The following is a 24,680-nucleotide window of genomic DNA, read 5'->3' on the forward strand; positions in this document are numbered from 1 at the left end:
GTGAGTGATCTCTTACCATTAGATGTAATCTCATACCATTAAAAAGACTACCGATGGCCAATTGATAATTACAAAACACAAAAATTGCTGGTCTCCTAGTACTCCTCCTTAAATCTTACAAATTAAAGAAAGATGGTAAAATGTAAGGGCAAGTTGGGAATAATAGAGAGGAGTTTTATTTAGCATTTAAATTTGAGTATTCTGATTGTGTGGTGATTTAAGAACCGATGGGAACTGTTGAGTAATCAGTCACAGACACACTTCAACGACCGCAGTTAAACCTCTCTCTTCTCCTTCTCTCTCTCTTCTTCTTCTCTAATCTCTGTCTCTCCTTGTTAATATCAATGCAATAAGTTAGAGGAGAAAGAAAGAGTAAAACTTGTTGCTGCAGAATTGGTGGGGCATTTTCTTTTCATCCAAGGTATCTGCTAACAACGCTTAAAAGATGAACCTTTCTAGCTTTTCCACTCTCCCATTTGCATGCTCGTTATCCCTCTCTCTTCAAGTCTTCATTTTTGGACTCTGCTCCTTTCTTTTTTCTGTCCTTTTTTTTAAGGGGTGTTATGGTTGTGTGCATGGCATGTTAAATGTGCCACCTTGAGCTGCTTCATTCTCTTTTTTTCTAGCTTCAAGGTTCTGAATTTTGAAGTTTTTCTTCTTTCTCTTGGTTAGATCTTACCTGGGTTCGTCTTTGTCTCTTTGCTGTTCTGTGATACTATTATCAACAAATGAGATCCTTGTCTCTTCGTTGTACTGGTCTTGTTTTCTATTTTTGGTTGTTGAGGAAATGATTTTACTTTTGTGATTTACGAGCTGTTTGTTGCATGATAAGAACTTATGATACTTAAACTGAACCTTGTTTTGGTTGATGATCTTCTTCTTCAGACTTCAGAGGGCATGTTAGTATTCTACATTATTATCTCCTACCTATTAGATTTTCTTTTGGGTGGTTGAAAAAGAAACCTTTTTTTAATTTTTCCAAGTTTTCAATGGAAGTTTCTGCTTCATGATCTTATTTATCATCTATCTTCTGTATTTAATATTAAATTTTAGTTCCTTGAACTATTAAGCTTTTGAATCTGATGGATCTTGCAAAACGAATTGACATGTTTTCTTCAATGAACAGTACTTATATGTGGTACTTGTGTTTAGGGGATTGAGTGATGATGCCAAACCAGCTATGGTTTGCACTGCCAATGATTTACATGGTTGGAAGGACTTTCCAAAGGGTCTTAGGGTTCTTCTCCTTGAAAGAGACAGCACTTCTGCTTCTGAGATAAGAGCCAAACTTGAGGCCATGGACTATCACGGTGAGACATTTTTATGGATCCCCTCTTTTTCTTGTAGGCATGCCCTCACTTATTCATTTACTTGAGGTTTTGGCATAGCAACTTCCATTTTCATCAATTGGTGGGAGAATTTGGCCCCATCTTGATGTAGAATAATGGCATCTTGTAAAGTGACATTGCTTTAGAATTTAGATGGTCCTTATATGATTCTTCCGGAAATTGTGGTTTAGTTGCATATAAGGTTGGAAAACTTGAGTAGAACAACTTTTGATGATTGATGTTACCACATCTGGTATAAAGCAGCTAAAGCTGCACAACCATATGCTATTGTGGTCCAAATTTGAAAGGTAACAATGATAAAGAAATTCTTGGTAACCAGACTTTATGAACTACTGAATCTATTCCATTTTTGTTGGCTGCAGAAGATGGGAATTTGCTATGGGAAATAAAAAGTTCCCAGAAACTAAGTCTCATCAAAATTATTCGATCAACTAATTTGAATTGGAATTTTGTCTTAAGAACCAACCTTGAGTGTTTCACTATCAGATAGTGTTATCTTCTTATACTCACATACCCCCTCCCTGCTTTCGCTTCCTCCATGCTTGTTTCTTTTCTTTAATTTCATAAGTAACATTTGAAGTTTCTGTACAGTTTCTACCTTCTACGATGAGAATGAAGCATTGTCAGAAATTTCAAATAGGCTCGAAGGATTCCATGTTGCCATTGTGGAGGTACTAAAATTTCTCCATTCTTTTGGTATAAATAACAAATCATCACCTAATAACTGAAAATAATTTTAATATGTAAAATTAGAAAAGAAAATAACCAATAGGATGCTTGCAATCTTTAGGCTGTAAAACATACTTCCACCAAAGTAGCAGTAAGTGATGACTTATATGTATAACTATAGATCCATCTTCATTTCAGGTGAGTACAAGTAGCAGCCAGAGAGGCTTTAAATTTCTTGAGAATGCCAAGGACTTGCCAACCATCAGTAAGTATTAAACTGCAACCAACATTACCGATTTAACTTCTCGATTTCATGTAATTGTTTATAAGTTATAACTACCCTTTGTCCCACAAATAAAGGGAACATGAAATATCAGGAAATGTTTATTTGTATTTTTCTAACAATTAATACATCCACTGTTTTATGTAGTGACTTCAGATACTCAGTGCTTGAGCACTATGATGAAGTGCATTGCGGTAAGACGTTGCTTTTTATTCGTCACAATTATTCATGGGAAATATATACTTTTGGTTGAGCTAACTAAGTATCTATTTAATTTGTCTTTTACCTGTATTATCTTTAGTTGACTCATGTTGTCAATTGTTCTTTAGTTCAATATATTTTAAATCATTCAAATCAGACACAGATGATTTATTCATGCCCCTTGACTCTGATCCATTTTCTATTTAAGCTTGGTGCTGTTGAGTTCCTATGTAAACCACTCTCTGAGGACAAACTCAGAAATATTTGGCAGCATGTGGTTCATAAGGTCTGTTAATGTTTTCATGTACACTTCTTACCATAATATGGTTGAAATGGGTTCTGATGTGCTTGATCTCAAGCAGGCATTCAATGCTGGGGCAAGTGTCTTGTCCGAATCACTAAAACCGGTTAAAGAGTCTGTAGAATCCATATTGCAGCTGCAAACAGAAAATGGACATCATGAGAGTAAAATTTCCATTGATTTAGAGAATATATCAAGGTTTAGTGATAATTACCATGAGCAGTCTGCCGGAAGTGATAAATATCCGGCTCCTTCGACACCTCAATTAAAACAGGGAGCAAGGTTACTGGATGATGGTGATTGCCAAGAGCATACAAATTGCTCGAATGAAAAAGAAAGTGGGGAACATGAAGGGGAATCTAAATCTGTTGAAGCATCAAGTGAGAATTTGAATGAAGGTACTCAACCACAGAAACCTGAAGAGACTCTAATTAAACAGGAAGAGGATTTTGTTGCTGATGGTTCCAATGGTGAAAGTACTGTTCCTTTGAATCCTCATGATAGAAGGTCTCTCAGAAGCACCAATGGAAATATAACATCTCCAAATAAAGCAGTGGTCCTTAGTGATACATGTCAAAACAAAGCTAACCGGAAGAAGTTGAAAGTAAGTAGCACTTTGACTAAGTTTTTCTCAACATTTTTATGACTGTGATATGATATATTTGTCTTCCCTTCAATTGCAAACTGCTGGTATTAATACTTTGCAACCGTTCCCTCTTCCCTCGAATTTCTCGCATTCTCATGAAGCCAATAGGTCAATGTAAGCCACTAGTGTGATACACATAACCAGAAAATAGTTGATAACTTTTGTTTAATTATCAATAATCTGGATATGTTGAATCTTTATCTCTTAGTCATTCAAATAAGATCATGTGCACAACATATGTCCATTTTGAGGAAAAGGTTTATAATGGAAACACAGAATTGTTAAATATGAACTGCTCTTTGATGGTAAGTAAGAATCTTCTGATCACATTTCGGACTGATATCTTTGAATAATTGAATCTCATTTCCATGTTTTAAATAAATTTAATTGTCCTTGTGAAGGTGAAATTCCTTGGAATATTTGGAGCTCAAAGTAGTTAATGACGTATACATCCATAAAGAATTATTACACTTAATTGGACAAAAAAAGCATAGTTAGTTATCAAGCTCTTAAAGTTTTTTAACTGTTTCATGTGAATGAATTGTTAGTTACTTGGTTTTGATTTCAGGTAGACTGGACTCCTGCATTGCACAAAAAGTTTGTGCAGGCAGTGGAACAACTAGGTATTGATCAAGCCATTCCTTCTCGCGTACTGGAGCTGATGAAAGTGGAGGGCTTGACTAGGCATAATGTGGCAAGCCATCTTCAGGTCATTAATTTTGTTGCTGGTAATAAGTATCACATTCTTTTCCTGAGCTGCAAATATGTTCATCTCTTTTTGGATAATAAAGAATAAAAAAGATAAAAGGAAAGAATATTATATATTTATATCATCCACTGTAAGATTTATTAGCAATTCTTTGTTGAACAGAAATACAGACTACATAAGAGACAAATGATGCCCAAGGAAGATCGAAGATGGCAAAATCAAAGAGATACCGTGCGCTGGAAAAGGCCAGTTATGGCCTATCCTCCTGTATATCCAATGTGGGGACAATCCGGAACTCAAACAACCGGTGCACAGTTTTGGGGACCTCCTGGTTATACCTGGTTGCGGCCTACAGAAAATTGGCACTGGAAGCCTTTTCCAGGGGTAATTTATTTACTTTCTTGGTTGGTGTGGGTTATAAGAAATTATGGATGCAGTTTGATACTGGAAAACTTGGTATTGCAGGTGCATGTGGATGCATGGGGTTGTCCAGTGTTGCCAGCTACTCAAGCTCCTTACCTTTCTTACACTCAAGTGAGTACTAGTGAAGTGAATATATTTACTCTTTTATTTTTCCCCAATGATATTACTGAATGTCACTAAGGTAACCATATCTGCATAATTTTCTTTGTACTTCTAATTACATCTTTTCATTTAACATAGCATATGGCTGGATTGCACAATGGTAAATCAGCGGATTATAGATATGGCATGCCACCAAGTTCATTTGAGCATTATCCGGTAATAATGCATTTTTTTACTCGTTGAATGTTATGAATCATGTTGTGATGACACTGTCTCTTGGGGAAAAACATAGTGCTCTATTAAGCATGTATTTCAGAACACATGTATGGTTGTCTTATAAAGCATATAGCCATCTTTCAAAATACTTTTTAGGGTGTTCATTTAATTCGGAATCACGTGAGTTCTAGTATCAACTTTCCAATTGATGTTTGAGTTGTGTACATAAATGTCTTCACATGAAAGCAACCATGCAATCAATGCTTGAATATGCAATATCTCAGCTAATATGAACTCTTCCCTCAGTGTGTGTTATTTGCATGCATGCAGGCAGATGAAGTTGTTGACAAAGTTGTAAAGGAAGCAATAAGCAAGCCGTGGCTACCGTTACCCTTGGGCCTCAAGCCTCCTTCCACGGACAGCGTGTTGGCCGAGCTCTCCAGGCAAGGCATATCCCCCATCCCTCTTGACTCCAAGGGCTCTAAACCCTGCTGACATGTGTAATCACTCGACAGTCCCCACTAGATAGGAGAAATTTTCAAATGCTCTCAAAAGTAAAAGATAAAAAAGAAGTAGTAATAATAAGAAAAAAAGATATTGCTCATGCTATTCAATGCTTAACATTTTAGTTATTATTGAAATGTGGAGTATTGAATAATTTAGGTTAATAACTTTTTTATTCTTTTGGGAGCATTTAAATTCTTTGGTGAGTAGTGTCCTTGAATGAGTCCCCTTTAGATATGGACCAATGATATCAAATTCAAGTTCCCAAGTTGATTGGTCTAGTTATTCTGTGTTTCTTTTGGCAAGTTTTATCTCCAAGGTGTTCTCAACTGCCTTTGTATAATGGCTGCAAGTTGGAACCATGTCTCGTGGTCCCGGCAAAGCACCTACCCCTTATCCATGGAGTTGTCTCCCTCCCCGAGTTGTTGGGCGATGAAGTCGGGTCATACAACACCATATGCCACTTGGCAAAGCATGTTGGAAATGGATCCTCTCAAGTGAAGATTTCTTGTCATCTTTTTATTGTATGTAGATTCTCATGATCTAGAATGAATCTTTGTAAACATAATTTTAACCAATGATGAGTAGGTAAAAACCTTACATGCGGTTGTATTCATGTGAAGTTGACAGTTGGGAATGTTGGATGATTTGACAAGTTTGACTAAATTATTATCTAACGGTTCTCAATTACCAACTTTATAGGAAGATAATTGCATGTAAGACTCCATCCGTACAGGAAGATCATGTGAAATTTTCATACGACAGAACACAGAGAAAAGGTGTTTGACAGTTTTATCTTAGGTGGTGAGGTGAGAACTGGCCACGTTTGTTGAAGATGTTTGTGGTTGTAAATAGACCCTTATGGCTGCTGATAAACCTAACAATAATGATGACATTGATGGAGAAGTGGTGAGGGATTCTGATTTGTGAAATGTACACTTCATGGGGCCATAAGGTTTTTATTATTATGGTGATAAGTAGTGTGTATGTTGGTGTAGTTGGGGCTCCAGGGCCTCATGAACAGAGGTACCTAATAAAGTAAAAGTGGGGTTCATATCATTTTCATAGGATAGGATAATGTTTAATGTGAATGATAATAAAAGTCCAAGCTTTGACGCATGATTCTACCTTGTTTGTATGCAAAATTAAATTGAATATGTTAAAAGACGTGTTGCTAAAACCAATTTGGGTTGATCGAGTGGTCAGCTCTTTCATCCGTTTAAGCAAGTGTCGAAAGTTCGAATCTTATTTTGTGCATGTAGCAACCAATTTGTTAACGACAGATCTTTAAATAGGGTTCAGATCTATGACAGAATAGTCCTTGTTTTGTCGGATTGAAGATGCTGAGGGCAACTAAGGTCTTTGTATTAAAATTAAACAAAAATGAAAAAGTGAGAAAAAGGATATTGGGGGTATGCCGTTTTTTCCTCATTTATAGTTTTCACTTCTCACAACTTTGAAAATGAGTTGTGCATGCAATTAAGGTTACCATATATGGTTAAATCTTAAAAGCGTGGCTTCTTAAGAATATAATACTCAAGTTTGTTTAAAGGGATGTGTTAAGGAAATACTTTGATGTTGGTATTGTGGATTTATTTTGTTTTACAATTTTGTGACTTGTGAGACCTTGAATTCGGTTCAATTAGCTGTTCATTAAATTTTTTTGCCTAGCTATATGAATGAATAAGGTTGTTGACTTTTTGTTTTATGACTTTTTCTTTTAATGTTTACCTCATAATTTTTTTATTGTGTTACTGTTAGTTTTTTTAAAGGGTCAATTTTGTGGCTTAATTAAGATGTACTTTTGTTATAAGATTTAGGATTTAATATACTAAAAGTTTTTCTAACCAAGTTTATTAGATTCACCATAAAAAAATCCAGAAAACAAACACCAAATTTATTAGAGTGAGATATTATAATCTCTTTTATTCAACTTTTTTCCTAAAATAAAACGCCTTAAATATATAGAAATGTGATCAAATTATTATCATTAATTATTTCTAATTCTCATTAAGATTTTCTAATTTTCTTTCTATTCAATTTTCTATGTGATTAAATTAAAATTCTTTCATTTAGATTGATATCTATTTTATGTACATATCCCAACAAAACTAACCAATGCTATTTTTTAAGATAATTCTAGTCATCAAAACTTTAAAATTTTATCATCAATTATACTTGTAAGGTTCTTTACTAAATTGTGTCATTTATGTTTTTTTTTTTTTTTTTTTTTTTTTTTTTTTTTTTTTATCAACTTGGCCATAATATAGCGTTCTACAAAATTTTTTTTCTTTACTTTTTCTATTTTAATATCCTTATACTTCCTATATAACTATTTATGCTTAACCCGGGGAACATATAATATTTAATTCGGTTCCATTATACATCCAAATATTTTTTTCAACCAAATTTGTTTAAACCCAATGAAAGCCACTTACACAACGTTGATTTAGTATATTTAGTTTGTGTCTTGATATTGAATTTGATAAAATTAAATTGATAGCATATCAAATTTATCTTGATTACTCTTTTAACTTTCATATATGTTTTTATATTATAATTATTCTTATTTTATATGAAAACCTTTATTTAACTGTTATAATGGCTATTCTATAGTATAAAAAATTATATGAAGTTGATAAAAATATAACCTTTGTAAAATAATTTAATTATTTCTAATTACAAGTAATTTGTATTATATCTTATCATTATGCAAAATATATTTAAAATGGCTAAATAATTCTGTTTTAATAATTTATTTAGCAAACATGTTGTGATTTTTTTTTTTTGGTCATATAAGTTCTGAGTTATTTTAGTCTTTTTTTTTTATAAAATACTTGGGCCAACCCTAAAACATGTACATCTTTAAAGTGTGGGCTGAATCTGTGGGCTGAATCTGGAGAGAAAAATAAGAATTACCAAGTACAGGCCCAAAGAAGAACACTATGGTAATAATTAGCCCATATTTAAAGTTTGAAGCCCAACTAGAAGCTTGACGTTGTAAAAAAGAGAAACTAGAAACAAAATATGTTGTTGACAATAGAGATTTCCGGAACCGGAAGTCTAATGTTGTTGACCGGTTGCTATATCTGAAAGAAAATAGTTAAAATTACCGTTGACCAAAAGTCAAAATGACCTGGATGCCCTTTCTTTATGTCTGGGCCTCTGTGGTGTGTGGGCCTTGCAAAAGTGAAAATGCCAGGGTGGCAGGTTTACTGAATATTAATAGGGTAAAGACTTGTTTATGTAAAATTAGTAGTAAAAAATTATTAAATAATTTAATAAATTTGATTAAATTATTATGTAATGGTTATTAGTATTGCTATCAATTTTATTTAAAAACAGTTTTCATCCATTTTCTGTTCTTCTTTCTTCGCTTTTTCATTTTTTTTTCACTTTGAATGATAAATTAATTAATTATTAAGGGGTTAATTATGATTGTACTGTGTCTCTATGTCTATTCCTGTGGGCTGTGGGTTGATCCCAACTTCAATTCATTTTTCAAAGACTTGAAAGCTTTGCAGGTCGGAAATTGCTAGCTGTACAAGATCGTTAATTTCCTTCTGTAAGTTTACTGCTCCCAACTTCCTTCAATCTCTCCTCAAAACCCTTTCTTGATTCCTTATTTCTTGTTCCTTCCAATGAATTGTTAAAGCTGAGATTTTTTTTCCTTGTGGTTGGGAATTGGGGTCGGTTGCATTGAATATTCTTAGTTGTTGTCTCCAAGTTAGGAACCTTTTTCAGTTTTTTCCCGTTGAAAATAAGATTGACACGATGAAATTAGGAACTTCAACATTTGCAGCAAAATTGACCTCGCCAGACGGAAATAGTTTTCTTTTCTTTATTTTCAAAATGTTTCATATGATGATCACAGGGTTAAATTTTAGTGTAAATTAAAGGATGAATTTATCATCAATATTGTTAGTTTTTGTCTTTTTAGATAGAGTAAACTTTAAGGAGTATAAGTTAGCACAATCCTTTATAATTAAACTTGAAGTGCAGGTTTTATTGTTGCTGTGATAGTGTTTTCTGTGTACTACTAATCTAACACTTTGTTGAAAAATGCTTTTGTTTTTTTTTTTTTTGTTTTTTCTCTGCAGAGAATATATTGGGGGCATTGACCTCCCTCTTGGAATTCTGGTTTAGGGGTTGAACTACAATTTGTAGGTGTAGCCGGTAGAGGATGGCGTGTAGGGGATTCTGGGAGTGCCTTTTGAAGCTTTTGAACTTCTTCCTGACCCTCACCGGTCTGGCCATGGTTGGCTATGGGATCTATCTGTTGGTTGAATTCCTTCAAGCTCCGGATGATGCAGTTTCCCCTGTCAGTGATGATAGTTCTCTGATTCAACTTGGTCGACCCATGCTTACGGCTGTGTCTCTATCGAACAGCTTCTTTGATGATTTGCCCAAGGCTTGGTATGTTTCTTTCCTGACCAACTTTGAGTTATATTGATTGAGTGATGTGTAGTGTTGACTTGCAAAAGACTTTGCTTTTGGCTATATTTTGCTGGATCAATTTCGTGTTTTGGTATGATTTATTTGGTTTATCCCTAAGTTATAATTGTGTGAACACTTTTGTTTAATAAAAATTTCCAAGTACTGTATAAGAAACATCTCACAGTTGAGTTTATAAAAGAGTAATTCTGGAAAGTTATGAGTGAAGTACTACGGTGATCGTCTGCTAGTTAGTTACACTTAGGTCTAGTAATCAATCTGTTAATCGGTTTGGTGTTGTTCACATCCCATGGAAGATGCATGTTTGAATTTCTGAAATGCTGTGAAATAGGTGATGGCAATATCTTTTTATAGGCAGATTTTGTTACTTCTTGATGAAGTTTCCGAAACCATTTCTGTCTTGGTACTGTCTGAATCTAATTGTGTATTTCATGTTTGGCAGGTTCATTTATATATTCATTGGCATTGGAGTAGTTCTCTTTGTTATTTCTTGTTTTGGTTGTATTGCAACGTCAATGCGAAATGGATGCTGCCTTAGCTGTGTATCCTTATAGAACATCTTTATGATACATCCAAAAGTATTTCACGGACTCAAAAAATTGCACTAACATACAAATAGCTTGAGTTGAAATCTTTCTTCTACTCTTTTCTATATGTATGTCCAGCTGCTTGTGCGTGCATGCATGAAATAATAAAGAAAGGAATTATTATTAGTTTCCTTAACTCAACAAAGTACTCAGTTTTGTTGGTACTACTGATCTTGATAGAGCTGGGATGTGCAGCCTTTATTTTCTTTGACAAAAGCTGGAAAGAAGTAAGTAAAAATTGTCTGTGGTTAACTTATGAATCTGAAATTATAGAAAATATATTTGTCATCTTACAACTATATTTTGCTCAGGAAATTCCAACTGATAAAACTGGAGATTTTGATATGATATATGAATTTTTGAGAGAGAATTGGAGCATTGTGAAATGGGTTGCACTTGGAATTGTTATCTTTGAGGTAAGCAATAAGTCATATGATTGATATTGATATGAAAGCAATATGATTTTGCAGCCAGACATGCATATCTCCTTGTGTATGCTACATATACATTATATCCACAGAAAAATAGTAGCTGAGACTATGATTAAACTATTAAACGTCTATTTAGTAAGGATGGTAAGAAGTAATATCTCATTTCTGATATGGTACTTCCAATTCTCAAGCATGCTTTTAAATGTCCTCTCCTACCCCACTTACCTGCCAACAAAGGGAGAGGGTAGGGATCTAAAAAAAAAAAGAAGATTTATGCGTGCATTCAATGTAATGTGTCTGTCTGTCTGTTTGGTGAATAACAATTGTGTATGGAATTGCAGGCCCTTCTTTTCTTGTTAGTACTTGTTGTTAAGGCTGCAAATAGACCAGCAGATTATGATAGTGACGAGGAGTTCATTAACCCAAGGCACCAAGCTCGACAACCATTGCTCAACAGAACAGCAGGCCCAGCAACAGGGGTACCAGTTGCTGGGACCCTTGACCATCGTCCAAGCAGAAACGATGCATGGAGTACACGCATGAGGGAGAAGGTACAATAATTATCTCTGAAAGTTCGCCTTATCTAATATTCTTGCTATGCGACTAGGGCTCCTTGATGCTAACTTTTGTGATTATCCGGTGCAATTGGTTACCAAACTTCTTCCTACACATAGATACACACTTGTGCACACTTATATTGTAGCTTCCCTGACTTGGATAATGGTTTGTGCTGCTAGTAACATTGTTGAAAGCCAATATTGGATCTTTAAACTAGAATTTTACTACTGTTCCAACTGACAACCAATTATATTATTTTCATTGTAGTTTCTTTCAGTCTGAATTTTTTGAGCATTCTAATGATTATCCTGATTATATTGTATTTTCGAAACAATAGAGCATGTGTAGTGCATTGTTGATAGAACCTTGTACGAGACTTTAAAGTATTGTAACCATGATCATTCTGTTGAAATCATGTCATCATTAATGGCTAAACTGTTAATTACATATTCTTATTACTACTGCTGTTCTAACCAAGTATATATTATTTTAGTGGTAATTTCTTTCAGCATTTCAACGAGTTTCCTGAATATAATACTATTGGATGGAATTTTGAAGAATAAAATAAAATAAAATTGCTTGTACTTGTGTTTTGGAGGGAATTGTATGTGGTTTGTAGTGTTTGACACCAAGTGCTCCTTGTTCAGTATGGGCTTGATACATCGGAATTTACATACAATCCATCGGAGTCAAACCGATTCCAGCAACCAAACTCACAGCCAACGGAAGAAAGGAGCCGCTGCACCATCATGTGATCTCACTTTGTGGATGCTGTACTAAAGCTATGGCAGGTTGGTGTAGAAGGTTCTAAGAGAAATATCTTTCGTTTGCAGAGTTCTGTGTACAATTACAGGTTACAAAATCACTCTAGGACCTTGCAACATTATCTTTTTCTTCTTGTGTGTATTGTTGTGATGACATCATAACTTGTGGGGTTCACTTTGCTCATGAGGTGCCCATCACTGATTTCAATCCCACAGATTACTTGTTTCTATTTTTGTTGAATTTTATGGCCCAAGTATTTATTTATATTGTGAGTAAGATCTTTCTTGGTTATTTATGAGGTAGAAAAATGCTTTAATTATTTTGAAATATGATTTTTTGATCAAATTTAAACTAAATTGTTTTGATTGGGTAGGTTTTCTGATAAACGCACCAAGCTTATTGTTATCTCTCAAGTTCACATTTCATCCTACCTGACCGGTTGATCTATTTTATTAATTGTTAATTATTAATTAGTACTATTAACTTCCTCTTCTTTTTTTACTTTAGGCAATGTGGGCTTTAGCAGGTTTTTCGTATACAATTTCGTCTGGATTTGACTCAATACTGTTTTTTTTTTCGTCCGGGGAGCAAGGATTATTAATATGATATGTACTATGGAAGCAATTTAAATTATTTTTTTTAATTGCCTACGATATCTCTCAATGCGACTCGTCAACAACTAATCCGTTACCAATTAGAACTCTATTTAAGAATTTGTTGGCCAATGGGTTGTTATATAAACAGGGTGGAATTCGAACTTTCGATACTTGTTTAATCAGACTAGTGAATTAATTACTGTATTATTAATTGTTTTACATGGAAATAATATAAATTGTTATATTTATTAATTAAATTTTTAAATTTATGAGTTTTCTTAATAGACATTTTTTAAATTAAATTTAAAATAAAAAATAACTTCTCATTATTGACAAGTCAAACAATAAATTACTTGATTTGCTCTTAAAACATGTAAGAATTTTTCTCGATTTAGCCTAAGGTTATATTATTCTTTGAAAATTATATGAATCATGTACACCAAATTTAACTAACAATTAATTATTTATATAAAGTACATGTTAAAACACGGAATATACATTTAAAGTTTTAAAATATTACATGTAAATATATATAAATACATAGTAATTTATTTAAGTATGATATTTTATGTACGTGCCAACTTTAGAATTTAATTATATCTACTAACTATCCGTAACCTTTAAAGTTGAATAGATGCAGAGGCGGAGCTAGACTAATTATTTAGGGGGGCGGTGTTTAATAATTTACTAAAATTATTACCTACTGCAAAGTAAAAGTGGGAAATTTAAGTGAATGAAGATATTGAAAGAAAAGAAAAATTTATATTTTATTTTTTAAATAAAGTAAACTATTAGACTAAACCTAAAATTATTATACTTTGTTAATGTTATATAAAAATGGACTATTTTTTTTATTTTTATGAATGAAAGGAGGATTGAAAAAGTGTATCCAAAAAAAAAAAAGAAGGAGACTGGAAAATAGAAAAAAAGGGGCTATGTTTATTATTATTTTTTTAACAAAAATTAAAAATTTGGGGGCCATTGCCCCTTTCCATATGTAAACAAATGAAAAAAACTATCGTGGTCTAAGATTACATTATTTTTTGGAAATTATATCAATTTTATTTGTATCTATCATAGTTGTTATAACCGAATCGATAATCAAACCGATAAGGTCATTAGGTCACTGGTTTAATCGCTGAGTTACTGGTTGAACCGGTTGACCTGGTTCTATGTAAATAAAAAATAAAAAATAGTCAAAAGTTTAAAATTAAAATTTAAAATACATATTTTTACTAACATTTTAAAAATATCAAGTTATTTTAAAACAATATGAAACATGAACAATAAATATTTTAATATTTTTACTCTATCATAAATATTTTTATTTTATTTTTATATTAAAATAACTATTATTTTTAAATTTTAATAATTTATTAATTAGTTTATATCTTTTATACTATTATATACTATAAGTATTTATTAAAAAATAATATTAATAGATATTATATAATTATAAAAATAAGTGAGTTTATAATTATTGTTAAATAAAATATAATTAATTTAAGAATGAGTGAGTTTATAATTAAAATTAAAATAAATTAAATAAAAATAAACTATTTAATGAAAGATATCTATATGTATTTTAATTTGCATAAATTTTAACAAGAAACATAGTGGCATGGTGAGTGTTTTTGTTTCCTTGAGAGCAGAAGCATTTTGAAAATATTTTCACTCCCAAGCAGTTCGGTGGATAGTACAAGAAGCCGTGAACTCAATAGCCATACCTGATGAATGCTAATAATTTCTCTTTATTCCTACTTTACTCTTTCTTAAGCTATTTGTCTTTCAATCACATTTGGTAATAATTGGAAATACCCAACTTCTTTTTGTACTTCCTTGTGAAAACATTATTATTTTATAATAATAAAATAATATCTATCTAAGTAACAAATTATATATATATTACACAAATTTTATAGTAGAATAATAATTATCAAACTAATTAGAATAATTAATTTTTTTGTAATAAAATAATAAATTTTTGCATAATATAATAAAATTTTTAGATAAAATGAAAAAATTATGTCATTTGAATAATAACTCATGAGTTAAAAGTACAATGATGTTATATGAACATAAAAAAAAATCATCCATAGAAATACGAGTTGCTTTACATTTTTTGGTGCTATTATATAGTATAGGAAACATTTCAAGTGCACCGGGAGTACCGGTGCACCAGTTGTTTTAACCGTTGATTTTAATTAATATATATTATATATATTTTTTATAATTCAGATCAACGGTTAAAACAATTGGAGCACCAGTACTCCCAGTGCACCTGAAATGTTTCTTATAGTATATAATGTATGATCTACATATCAAATTAATTTAGTCTAACTTGAACTAAAAAGCAAAATGGTGGGAAATTGCATTGACTCATTTGTGATGTGTTTGGTTAAATCAATGTAGAGTCACTTGTTTTGCACACACGCCTAGGGGCCTAGCTGGATTTGGTTAACTATGAACTGGCTCCAATCATTGTACACATTCGTACGAGGAACAAGAGTTGTACATACATCATGCCAATTAGGTTGACATCCATCAAGCTTTGTAATTGGTCTGTGTTTAGACCTCATTCTCTCACCAACTTCCATGTTTCCTTTTTTTAAATCCTTTATATACATAACACACATTTTTGTTGAGTAATAGATACATTTTAAATAGGATATTCAATTTATATTCTTTTGATATACACATTTTTTATATTTAATTTTATTTTAATAAAAAAATAAAAATATTTATTTAGGCATATTTAAACTTATGTAAATAAAATTATGTGTTAGTAACTTAGTATATCTAATTGTTAAACTTATTTTGAGAATATATATATATATATTCTCAAAATAAGTTTAACAATGATATACGTATTAATTATTAATAATAAATTATCTAACTATTTTATATAATTAAAAATAATTAGTTTACACATTAATAACAATAAAAATAAAAAATATTATTATAATATATCTAACAAAATTTCATATACATATAAATGAAGCAAAGCGTACTTGTTCTGATATGTCTAAATATAAATGAAGTGAAGTGTAGATGTTCTCGATATCTAATTAGCTTCTTAATTAATTAGTTAGTAATGAAGAGAATCATTAACATAATCAATTAAGAAGAAAAATGTTAGTTCTAAAAGAAGAAAAAAGAACGTTTGAGACGTCCTGCCGTCATATAAGTATCGTTTTTGTGCATTAATATAATACCATATAAGATGATAATTATTATTATTATTATTTTACATAGTCTAGGCTTCACACCTCCTCAGTTTCCGTGTACGTCTTCTAGAAGAAAGCTTATTATATGCACATCATTAATGTTAGATAATAATGGATCAGATTATTATCTACTTAGTGGAACGTTTCGTTGTCAAACCCCAATTAAACTTTTGCATGAACATTAATATTATGTCAATGACATGCATAATGTATTATTGTAATATAGATTATTTGTTGCTTAAGTTATAAATAATCATACGCAACCCAAGCTTTTGAATCATATGACAGCAATATTATTATTATTATTATTATTATTATTATTATTATTATTATTATTATTATTATTATTATTATTTGACATGTATGTTATTAGATTTTTTTTCCCTTAGGGATAGATATCCTCAACATTTTTTGGTTAAGCGTGTGATGATGAAGACATAACAACTTTTTCCTTAGCTTTACTTTTAGTGTGTGGATTAATTTTTCGAAGTAATGGCGATCTTGGCTTTAATTTTCATAATTTCTTTTTCAAATATTTATAATATATATTTTATTTTGTAGCTTTATTTTTTTTATGATATACAGGCACGGACACAAATACAGGATATAAAATAATACAAAATACGTGGATACATGAATTTAAAATTTTTATAAGACACGTGTTAATATTGCAAGTGTGAGAGAGTTTATAAGACGAGAAACCTATTAATTTAACATTTTAAGATTTTGAATTGGATGTGATATTTTTTCATTTTATGTTCTTATAATGATATTTTGGTTTTTTTTTATATTAAAATATAAATTAATTTTTAAATTATTTTTAATGTATTTTTTTAATTATATAAAGTATTTAAAAGATTTTTTATTTTAATAGTAATAATATATACTATTTTTAAATTCATTTAAAAAATATATATTAATAATAAGACTGATCACACTAATACGTGATGATATTTAGACGTATCCGATCGTGTCTTAATTTTTTTTATCAAAATACAATTAAACATAAAAGACACATATATCAGACAAATATCAATAAATAATATGTCTAAAATATACCTGACACACAAACACAATAAATCAAAAAAATCTCCACTTCATAACAATTTTGTTTCTTAATTTTTGTCACTACTATATGAAACATGTCAACTGGATCATTATTCTGTACGTTTGTGGCTTGCCATTGCCAGCTAGCACCAAATACACGAACAAGTGGAACGCAATTTCTTCTATTTTATTTTCAAGACAAAAGATAATAATAAAATAAAAATGAAAGTTAGCAAAATAAAAATATAGTAGCTGAGACAACTAATTCAGTAGTTTATTACTGCATAGTTGATTTGATTGTGAAGACTGAGTTGGGCTTATGCATGCAAATATCTTGATGAGTTTTTTTATTAAGCATTTTTGGTGCACTAATCTTGATTATTGTATAAAATAACATAACACTTGTTATTAATTAATTTTGTGTTGAACTGAAAGAAGTAATAGTTGAATGGTTATATCTCCTCCACACAAGTGTTTGAATCTCTAAATTTTTTGTCAAAAAAGTTGATGAATGTGTACTCATTTTCATAATTGTTGGGTTGAACTAAGTGCATGTCCTTTTCCTTTTCCATGCCGATGCTTATGAATATCATTTCATTCATTCATTGCTTCCATCAACTATTTCTTCTTTATTTGGATGAATGCGTGTTGTCTTATTTAAATAAGTGTCAGGAATTTAAATTTCATCTTGTTCATGTAACAATTTATTAATTAGTAACAAATTGTTCTTAAATGAAAAATATCGTGAATAACAATATATATATATGTATTTTTTTATTATTGTATATTACTAGTCAATGTAATATTTATTATAAGAGTTTTAGGCATATAATTAATTCTATATTACCATATTAGTAATAAAATTATTTAATTTTAAATTTATTATTTAAAAAATTATTTATATTTGTAAATTTGATTGAGTATTTTTTATATTTTTAATATATCAAAATTAAATTTTTATTAATGATGATAACTTTAGTATTCTGTATACTTAAGTTGTACAAAACTCTTCCAAACGTTGATTTTTCTTTTTTTTTATATCTAGAATTAGAATTTAAAACGTTAAAGAGAAGTATATGTCACTCTAAGTAATCACGTGTTGGTTATACACTAGTACTACTAATTAATTATTCAAAAATAATAATTTTAATAATGACTATTTAATAATATCAAAAGATATAATTATTTATGTATTTTTTATTAATTTAAATTCTAGATAAATAATTATGTGATGATATTTTTGTGACATGGTATGTAAATTTTTATGACAAATATTTAAAATTTGATTTTGTAAATTAAAAAAAAAACTCGTATGTGAAAGTGAGTTAAAAATAAAATTATTTATGTATTTTTTTAAGTGATTGTATGATAATTGGACTTTTTTTTTCAAGAGTTTAAAAAATTGTGAGATATATAGATGGTTATATATTTATATTTTTTAATACGTTTTTTTAAGTGAGTATTTTTTTGGATTTAATTACATTTTTACATAAATTTTTAATTGCTTTATGCTAATTTTTTTTTTAAAATCTAACAAAAATCAAACTTTAAAATTTTTAACCATCAAAATTTTGATATCATATTATAATATTATTTAAAAAAAAACTGAAAAGATATATAAATAATTGTATGTCTGATAATAATTTGCATATAATAAAAGCTAGGAAATTAAAGGAGCTATATATATGTCGGTTAGGTTTTAATAATATAAATGTAGATAAGACCTCAATTTGCAAGAACTATGCAACAACCACGTAGGCACAAATTTTAATAGATTATTGATGATAATCACATGTGTTTAATTGATATATAAAAAGCAATTTAGCTTTTTTCTTTGCAATAGTGGAAGGTTTAGTTGATTGATAGTGATTATTGAGTTGATAAGTACGATGTTCAGAACTGGCTTAAGTCGGAGGAGTCCACACTGTTTTAATTTCATTAAAGCATGCATTTTAAGACAGTTGACTTTTTCTACAAATTCCAATTACACTTGTCTTCTCTCTCACACATATCAATATATGCGCAATGAAAGATTTTATTTTTTTTAATAAATATAAAATAAATACATTAAAAATTTAACTATTTTATATTTTTAATAAAAAATTTATATTATTAATGTTAATATATATTTTTAGGACATAATATAATTAAATTTTTATATAATAATTCGAATATACATTATTATTACTTTTTAAAGATGTATAAAAATTAGTCAATATAAAAATATATTATTTATTTATGATGTTTCACATGTTTTAATTTAAGATATATTTTATATAAATAACTAATTTAGTAACTGTATTAATGGTAAATATATAACAAAATATGATAAATAATAATTTGAAATTCTAAGAAAATTTATACTTTTAATTGTAACCATTGTGTCAACATCCATTTTTCAATAGGGGACACTAGTTTGATGGACTTTTTTTTTCGGCTTTGATGGGGATTTTCAATGTAATATTGTGTCATATTCGTAGCAGATATAGTTTAATTTGTACGTTTCTTTGAATTTTAATTTCGTTCCATTTTGGCTGCGGGTTTAATTAAACAGCATATGGAACCCAGCAGCAGTATTAAGTCTGAACAGTTTTGTCAAATTATTACATGATAAAGGGGATTCACCAAAATGTCAACGCATAGCATCACATATATCATCGAAAATGTTTGATAATAAAAAAAAATTAAAAATTAAAAATTATTTTATTTAATATTAAATAAAATAAATTTATTTTTTTATTTTTTAATATTACTGAAAAAATACTCTATAATTAATTATTTGTTTTTAATCAGATGATTTTATAACGAAATAAATTAGTTACTATATTTTGGTATTTATTAAACCACTCTTCCACTTTATCCCATGACAATAATAAAGACGTCTCACGGTCCACAAATTCAGACCAACAGAATACACAAATTCAATTATAATTTTAGTCTTTATCTTATCTTATAGTTATCTTTATCTTTATCTCTATCTTATCTTTATCTACTTTTATCTTTCATAGGTCAATACTCTATATATACTTAGTTTTATCTTCATAGTTTACAATTCAATCAATCAACAATCAATAAAATTTCTTCATCTTTTTCTTTCACAGTTCTATTATCTTTGCGTACTCTTTCTGTTTTATTATGGTATCAGAGTTCCTCTTGAGCTCTGCTGACATCCATGCATCAAGAAGAAAGGGCACACCAGCAACTTCATCCGGAGCCTCTTTTGTACCTTTCGTCAGCCCAACACTTTTCTTTCATGGCACTTCCTTTCAATGAAGAAGCTCGTCCTTCAAACCAACTTGAGCTTTTGTCAAGTCCAACTACTCATTATCTTTGTTCTTTCAATATCTTTTCTACTGTTAACAATTCTTCAAATCGAGATTCATTCTTAAATACTTGGATCATTGATTCTAGTGCCACAGATCACATTGCATCAAATTTGTCTTGGTTTATTTCTTACGCACAAATTTCTCCTATTATTGTTCATTTACCAAATGGTTCTCGAACTACTGTTTCTTATAAAGACATCGTTCAATTTTCACCATCATTGGTTATTCATGATGTTCTTTATTTACCTCATTTCAACTTTAATATTATCTCTGTTTCAAAAATTACTTCAGCACTCATATGTGAACTCACTTTTTTATCTTCTTCTTGCACTCTACAGAGCAACAATTTGGGGACGATTGATTTGGTCAGAATGAGAGAGGGATTATATGTCTTTGAACCCAATTTCGGTAAAAATTCATCCACTACACACTCCATAAATTCCATCCAATCTCCACCCATTACACAATCCAATATATGGCATTTTCGTTTAGCACACCTTTTTGGACAAAAACTTAATTATTTACATAAACAATTTCTTTTTATCTCTATGCATCATGACGAGGCTTGTGACATTTGTCATCTTTCTAAACAAAAGAAACTTTCATTTTCTCAAAGTTTTAACAAAGCCAATGCAAGTTTTGATTTATTACACTTTGATATTTGGGGTCCATTTCGACACAATTCTATTCATAATCATAAATATTTTTTTACTATTGTTGATGATTTTAGCCGTTTTACATGGGTTACTTTATTAAACTCAAAAGGAGAAGTGCAAAATCAAATAAAAAATTTATTACTTTAATTGAAACACAATTCAACTCCAAAGTCAAAACTATTCGTTCCGATAATGGACCAGAATTTATTTTACCTGATTTTTATGCTTCAAAGGGCATTATTCATCAACGTAGTTGTGTTGAAACTCCTCAACAAAATGGAAGGGTAGAACGCAAGCATCAACATATTTTAAATATAGCTCGTGCTCTTATGTTTCAATCTAATTTACCATCATCTTTTTGGTCTTATACTGTTAGACATGCTGTTTATTTACTTAATAGAGTTCCATCATCCGCAATTAATTTTAAAACACCATTTGAGATTTTATTCAATCATCCACCAAATTATCATGATCTTAAAGTTTTTGGATGCTTATGTTTTGTTTCTACCCAAATGGCAAACAGATCAAAATTTGATCCAAGAGCCAAAAAGGCTGTATTTATTGGCTTTTAACCTGGTTTTAAAGGGTATATTGTTTATGTTTTAGAAGATGAAAGAATTGAGATTTCTAGAAACGTGATTTTTTATGAAATGATTTTGCCCTTAGTCACAAAAAATGTCCAATTCCATACACTCAACCCAACATTGCCAAACACACCTTCTCAAAAACAAGATTCAGTTAGTCTTCCAGTTGAACCCTCACCTATACCTATTGACCCAACTCCACCTAGTTCTTTATTTTCTCCAACAACCTCTCCTTCTTCCTCACTATCGTTTCCTAACCAAGTTGAACCCATGACCACCAAATCACTTTCAACACTAGACACCAGTCCACCATCACCTTCTCATCTCCCATCATCTTCTTCACCACCTGAGCAATCTCATCCTTGTCATTCCGACCGGCCTCACCGACCTCCAGCATATCTCTCTGATTACTTGTGTAATTCCTCTCTCATCTCTACAAATCAATCTCCCTCAAAGTGCAAGTATCATTTATCTTCAGTCATGTCTTTTTCTTCTCTTTCATCTTCACATAAAAAGTTTCTTTTATTTCTACATTCTGACATTGAGCCAAAGTCTTTTAAGGACGCCAATCAACACTCTAATTGGTGTAGTGCTATGAAAGATGAGTTGGATACTCTTGAGCTGAACAAAACTTGGCGTCTTGTTGATTGCCCTGCAGGGGTTAAGCCGGTTGGCTGTAAATGGGTCTATCGCATCAAACGCAAGCCTGATGGTTCAGTTGATCGATATAAAGCACGCCTTGTGGCTAAAGGGTTCACTCAAACTGAAGGTGTTGATTTCTTTGAAACTTTCTCCCCTGTTGTCAAGCCTGCCACCATTAGATTAGTTTTGGCATTGGCCTCTATGAAGCATTGGCCTATACATCAGTTGGATGTCAATAATGCTTTCTTACATGGGGATCTTTCTAAGGATGTTTATATGACTCAGCCACCCGAATTTATATCTCCTCAACCGAATCAATGTTGTAAGCTGCTAAAGTCACTGTATGGTTTACGACAATTTAGTCATATGTGGTATGACAAACTTTCTCATCTTTTGCTATCTCATGGATATCAGCAGACCTCATCTGATTATAGTTTATTTGTCAAATTCATTGGTGATCAAATTTCTATCCTTTTAGTCTATATTGACGACATTGTTCTCACTGGTAATTCCATTTCTGAACTTGCTGCCATTAAGTCTATTTTGCACCGACACTTCCGAATTAAAGACTTGGGCCCATTAAAATATTTTTTGGGTATTGAGGTTGCTCAATTAGAGAAGGGAATTTGCTTATCTCAAAGAAAATATTGTCTTGATTTTTTGGAGGATTCTGGTTTATTAGGTGCTAAACCTGCCTCTGTTCCAATGGATAGTACCAGAAGACTATATCAAGACAAAAGTCCCCTACTATCCGACCCTTTTGTATATCGTCGTTTGGTTGGCCGTCTTATTTATCTCACCACTACTCGACCGGACATCATGTATGCCACTCAACAATTAAGTCAATTCATGGCATCTTCTACTAAATCTCATCTTCAAGCTGCCAAGCATGTGTTACAATATCTGAAAACTAGTCCCAGTAAAGGACTTTTCTTTCCAAGGGAATCAGAAATTCAGCTTCTCGGCTTCAGTGACTCTGATTGGGCCGGATGTCCTGACACTCGGCGATCTTTAACAGGTTATTGTTTCTTCTTAGGCAGCTCTTTAGTCTTTTGGAAGACCAAGAAACAAACCACCGTTGCCCGATCATCCACGGAAGCAGAATATCGTGCACTTGCCAACACAACTTGTGAACTTCAATGGATACTAAATGTGTTACAATTTTTACGCATCTCTCCTATCCGCTCACCAGTTTTATATTGTGATAATCAGAGTGCTCTTCATATTGCTGCTAACCCGGTTTTTCATGAACGTACTAAACATTTAGAGGTTGATTGTCACTTGATTCGACAAAAAGCTCAAGCTGGAGTGATGAAACTTCTCCCAATTCCCTCTTCTGGGCAACTAGCTGACATCTTCACCAAGCCTTTGTCTCCTCAACCCTTCCATCTTAATCTGAATAAGCTTAGTGTTCTTGACATCTTTCATCCTCCAGCTTGCGGAGACGTATTAAACCACTCTTCCACCTTAGCCCATGACAACAATAAAGACGTCTCACGGCCCACAAATTCAGCCCAACAGAATACACAAATTCAATTATAATTTTAGTCTTTATCTTATTTTATAGTTATCTTTATCTTTATCTCTATCTTATCTTTATCTAATTTTATCTTTCATAGGCCAATACTCTATATATACTTAGTTTTACCTTCATAGTTTATAATTCAATCAATCAACAATCAATAAAATTTCTTCATCTTTTTCTTTCACAGTTCTATTATCTTTGCGTATTCTTTTTGTTTTATTAGTATTAGATATAGAGAAATTTATGTATTATAAATAGCAGACTAAAAATACATAAATGATTAACATGAATGCTCGACATTATCACATTTACAAATGGCAAGTTGTTTTGTAGAAAAACATTACAAGTCACTTATTCTAATTAATTATGCTTAGCTTGTTTACCTAACAATTAGTTACTCACTAATAGAAGAAATACACTTAATTATAGTTGAATAATGACGGGTTCATAACTTCATATTCTATAGCAGAGTTGAAAGTGGTAGCACGTATTTTGAATATATTCCTCCATTGGTCTATATATATATATACTAATCTTTTTTTGGATGAAGAAAATAAAATAAGCTAAGACCACGTTTAGTCTAAGGAAAAAGTGGATAAGTAGCAGAACACGGTTTTAGAACTAGATTCGGAATTTTGGAATAAAATTATTTAAAAATATTATTTATACATTAAAACAGTCACAAAAATCAATTACAAAATATTGGTATATTTTAGTAAATTTTGACTGATTTTAACTAAATTTTTTTATAATAAAATAATTATATTTTTTTAAAATTAAAAGTAAAATTTAAACTCGTAATTTTTAAATAAATATAAAAAAATTATGTTATTTAAATTATAATTTATTAATATAATTATATTTATTTTAAATTAATA

General features: G+C 30.7%; 2 protein-coding genes across 4 annotated transcripts; both read left to right on the forward strand.

Moving 5' to 3' along the window:
- Positions 1-194: 194 nt before the first annotated feature.
- LOC107642631 (two-component response regulator-like APRR2) lies at positions 195-6,522 on the forward strand. Of its 3 annotated transcripts, none has more exons than XM_016346042.3 (12): positions 195-421; positions 1,153-1,310; positions 1,941-2,020; positions 2,217-2,283; positions 2,449-2,495; positions 2,711-2,788; positions 2,865-3,407; positions 4,018-4,158; positions 4,321-4,542; positions 4,624-4,692; positions 4,822-4,899; positions 5,230-6,522. In XM_016346042.3, the coding sequence occupies exons 2-12, from the start codon at positions 1,181-1,183 to the stop codon at positions 5,392-5,394; spliced, it is 1,620 nt and encodes a 539-aa protein (XP_016201528.1). In that variant the 5' UTR covers positions 195-421; positions 1,153-1,180; the 3' UTR covers positions 5,395-6,522. The 3 variants fall into 3 exon arrangements, with proteins under 3 accessions (XP_016201528.1, XP_088344873.1, XP_020978556.1); XM_088488747.1 differs by having other exon boundaries at positions 220-421; positions 1,127-1,310; XM_021122897.2 differs by lacking the exon at positions 195-421 and adding an exon at positions 448-899.
- A 2,105-nt stretch (positions 6,523-8,627) lies between these two features.
- LOC107642632 (tobamovirus multiplication protein 2A) lies at positions 8,628-12,490 on the forward strand. The gene is made up of 7 exons (XM_016346043.3): positions 8,628-8,968; positions 9,504-9,819; positions 10,301-10,400; positions 10,592-10,672; positions 10,757-10,861; positions 11,218-11,427; positions 12,082-12,490. Exons 2-7 carry the CDS (start codon positions 9,587-9,589, stop codon positions 12,187-12,189), a joined length of 837 nt encoding a protein of 278 aa, XP_016201529.1. The 5' UTR covers positions 8,628-8,968; positions 9,504-9,586; the 3' UTR covers positions 12,190-12,490.
- The last annotated feature ends 12,190 nt before the right edge of the window (positions 12,491-24,680 follow it).

The sequence above is a fragment of the Arachis ipaensis genome, chromosome B5 (assembly GCF_059453495.1).
Source record: "Arachis ipaensis isolate K30076 ecotype BB chromosome B5, ASM5945349v1, whole genome shotgun sequence".
Classification (NCBI taxonomy): Eukaryota; Viridiplantae; Streptophyta; class Magnoliopsida; order Fabales; family Fabaceae; genus Arachis; species Arachis ipaensis.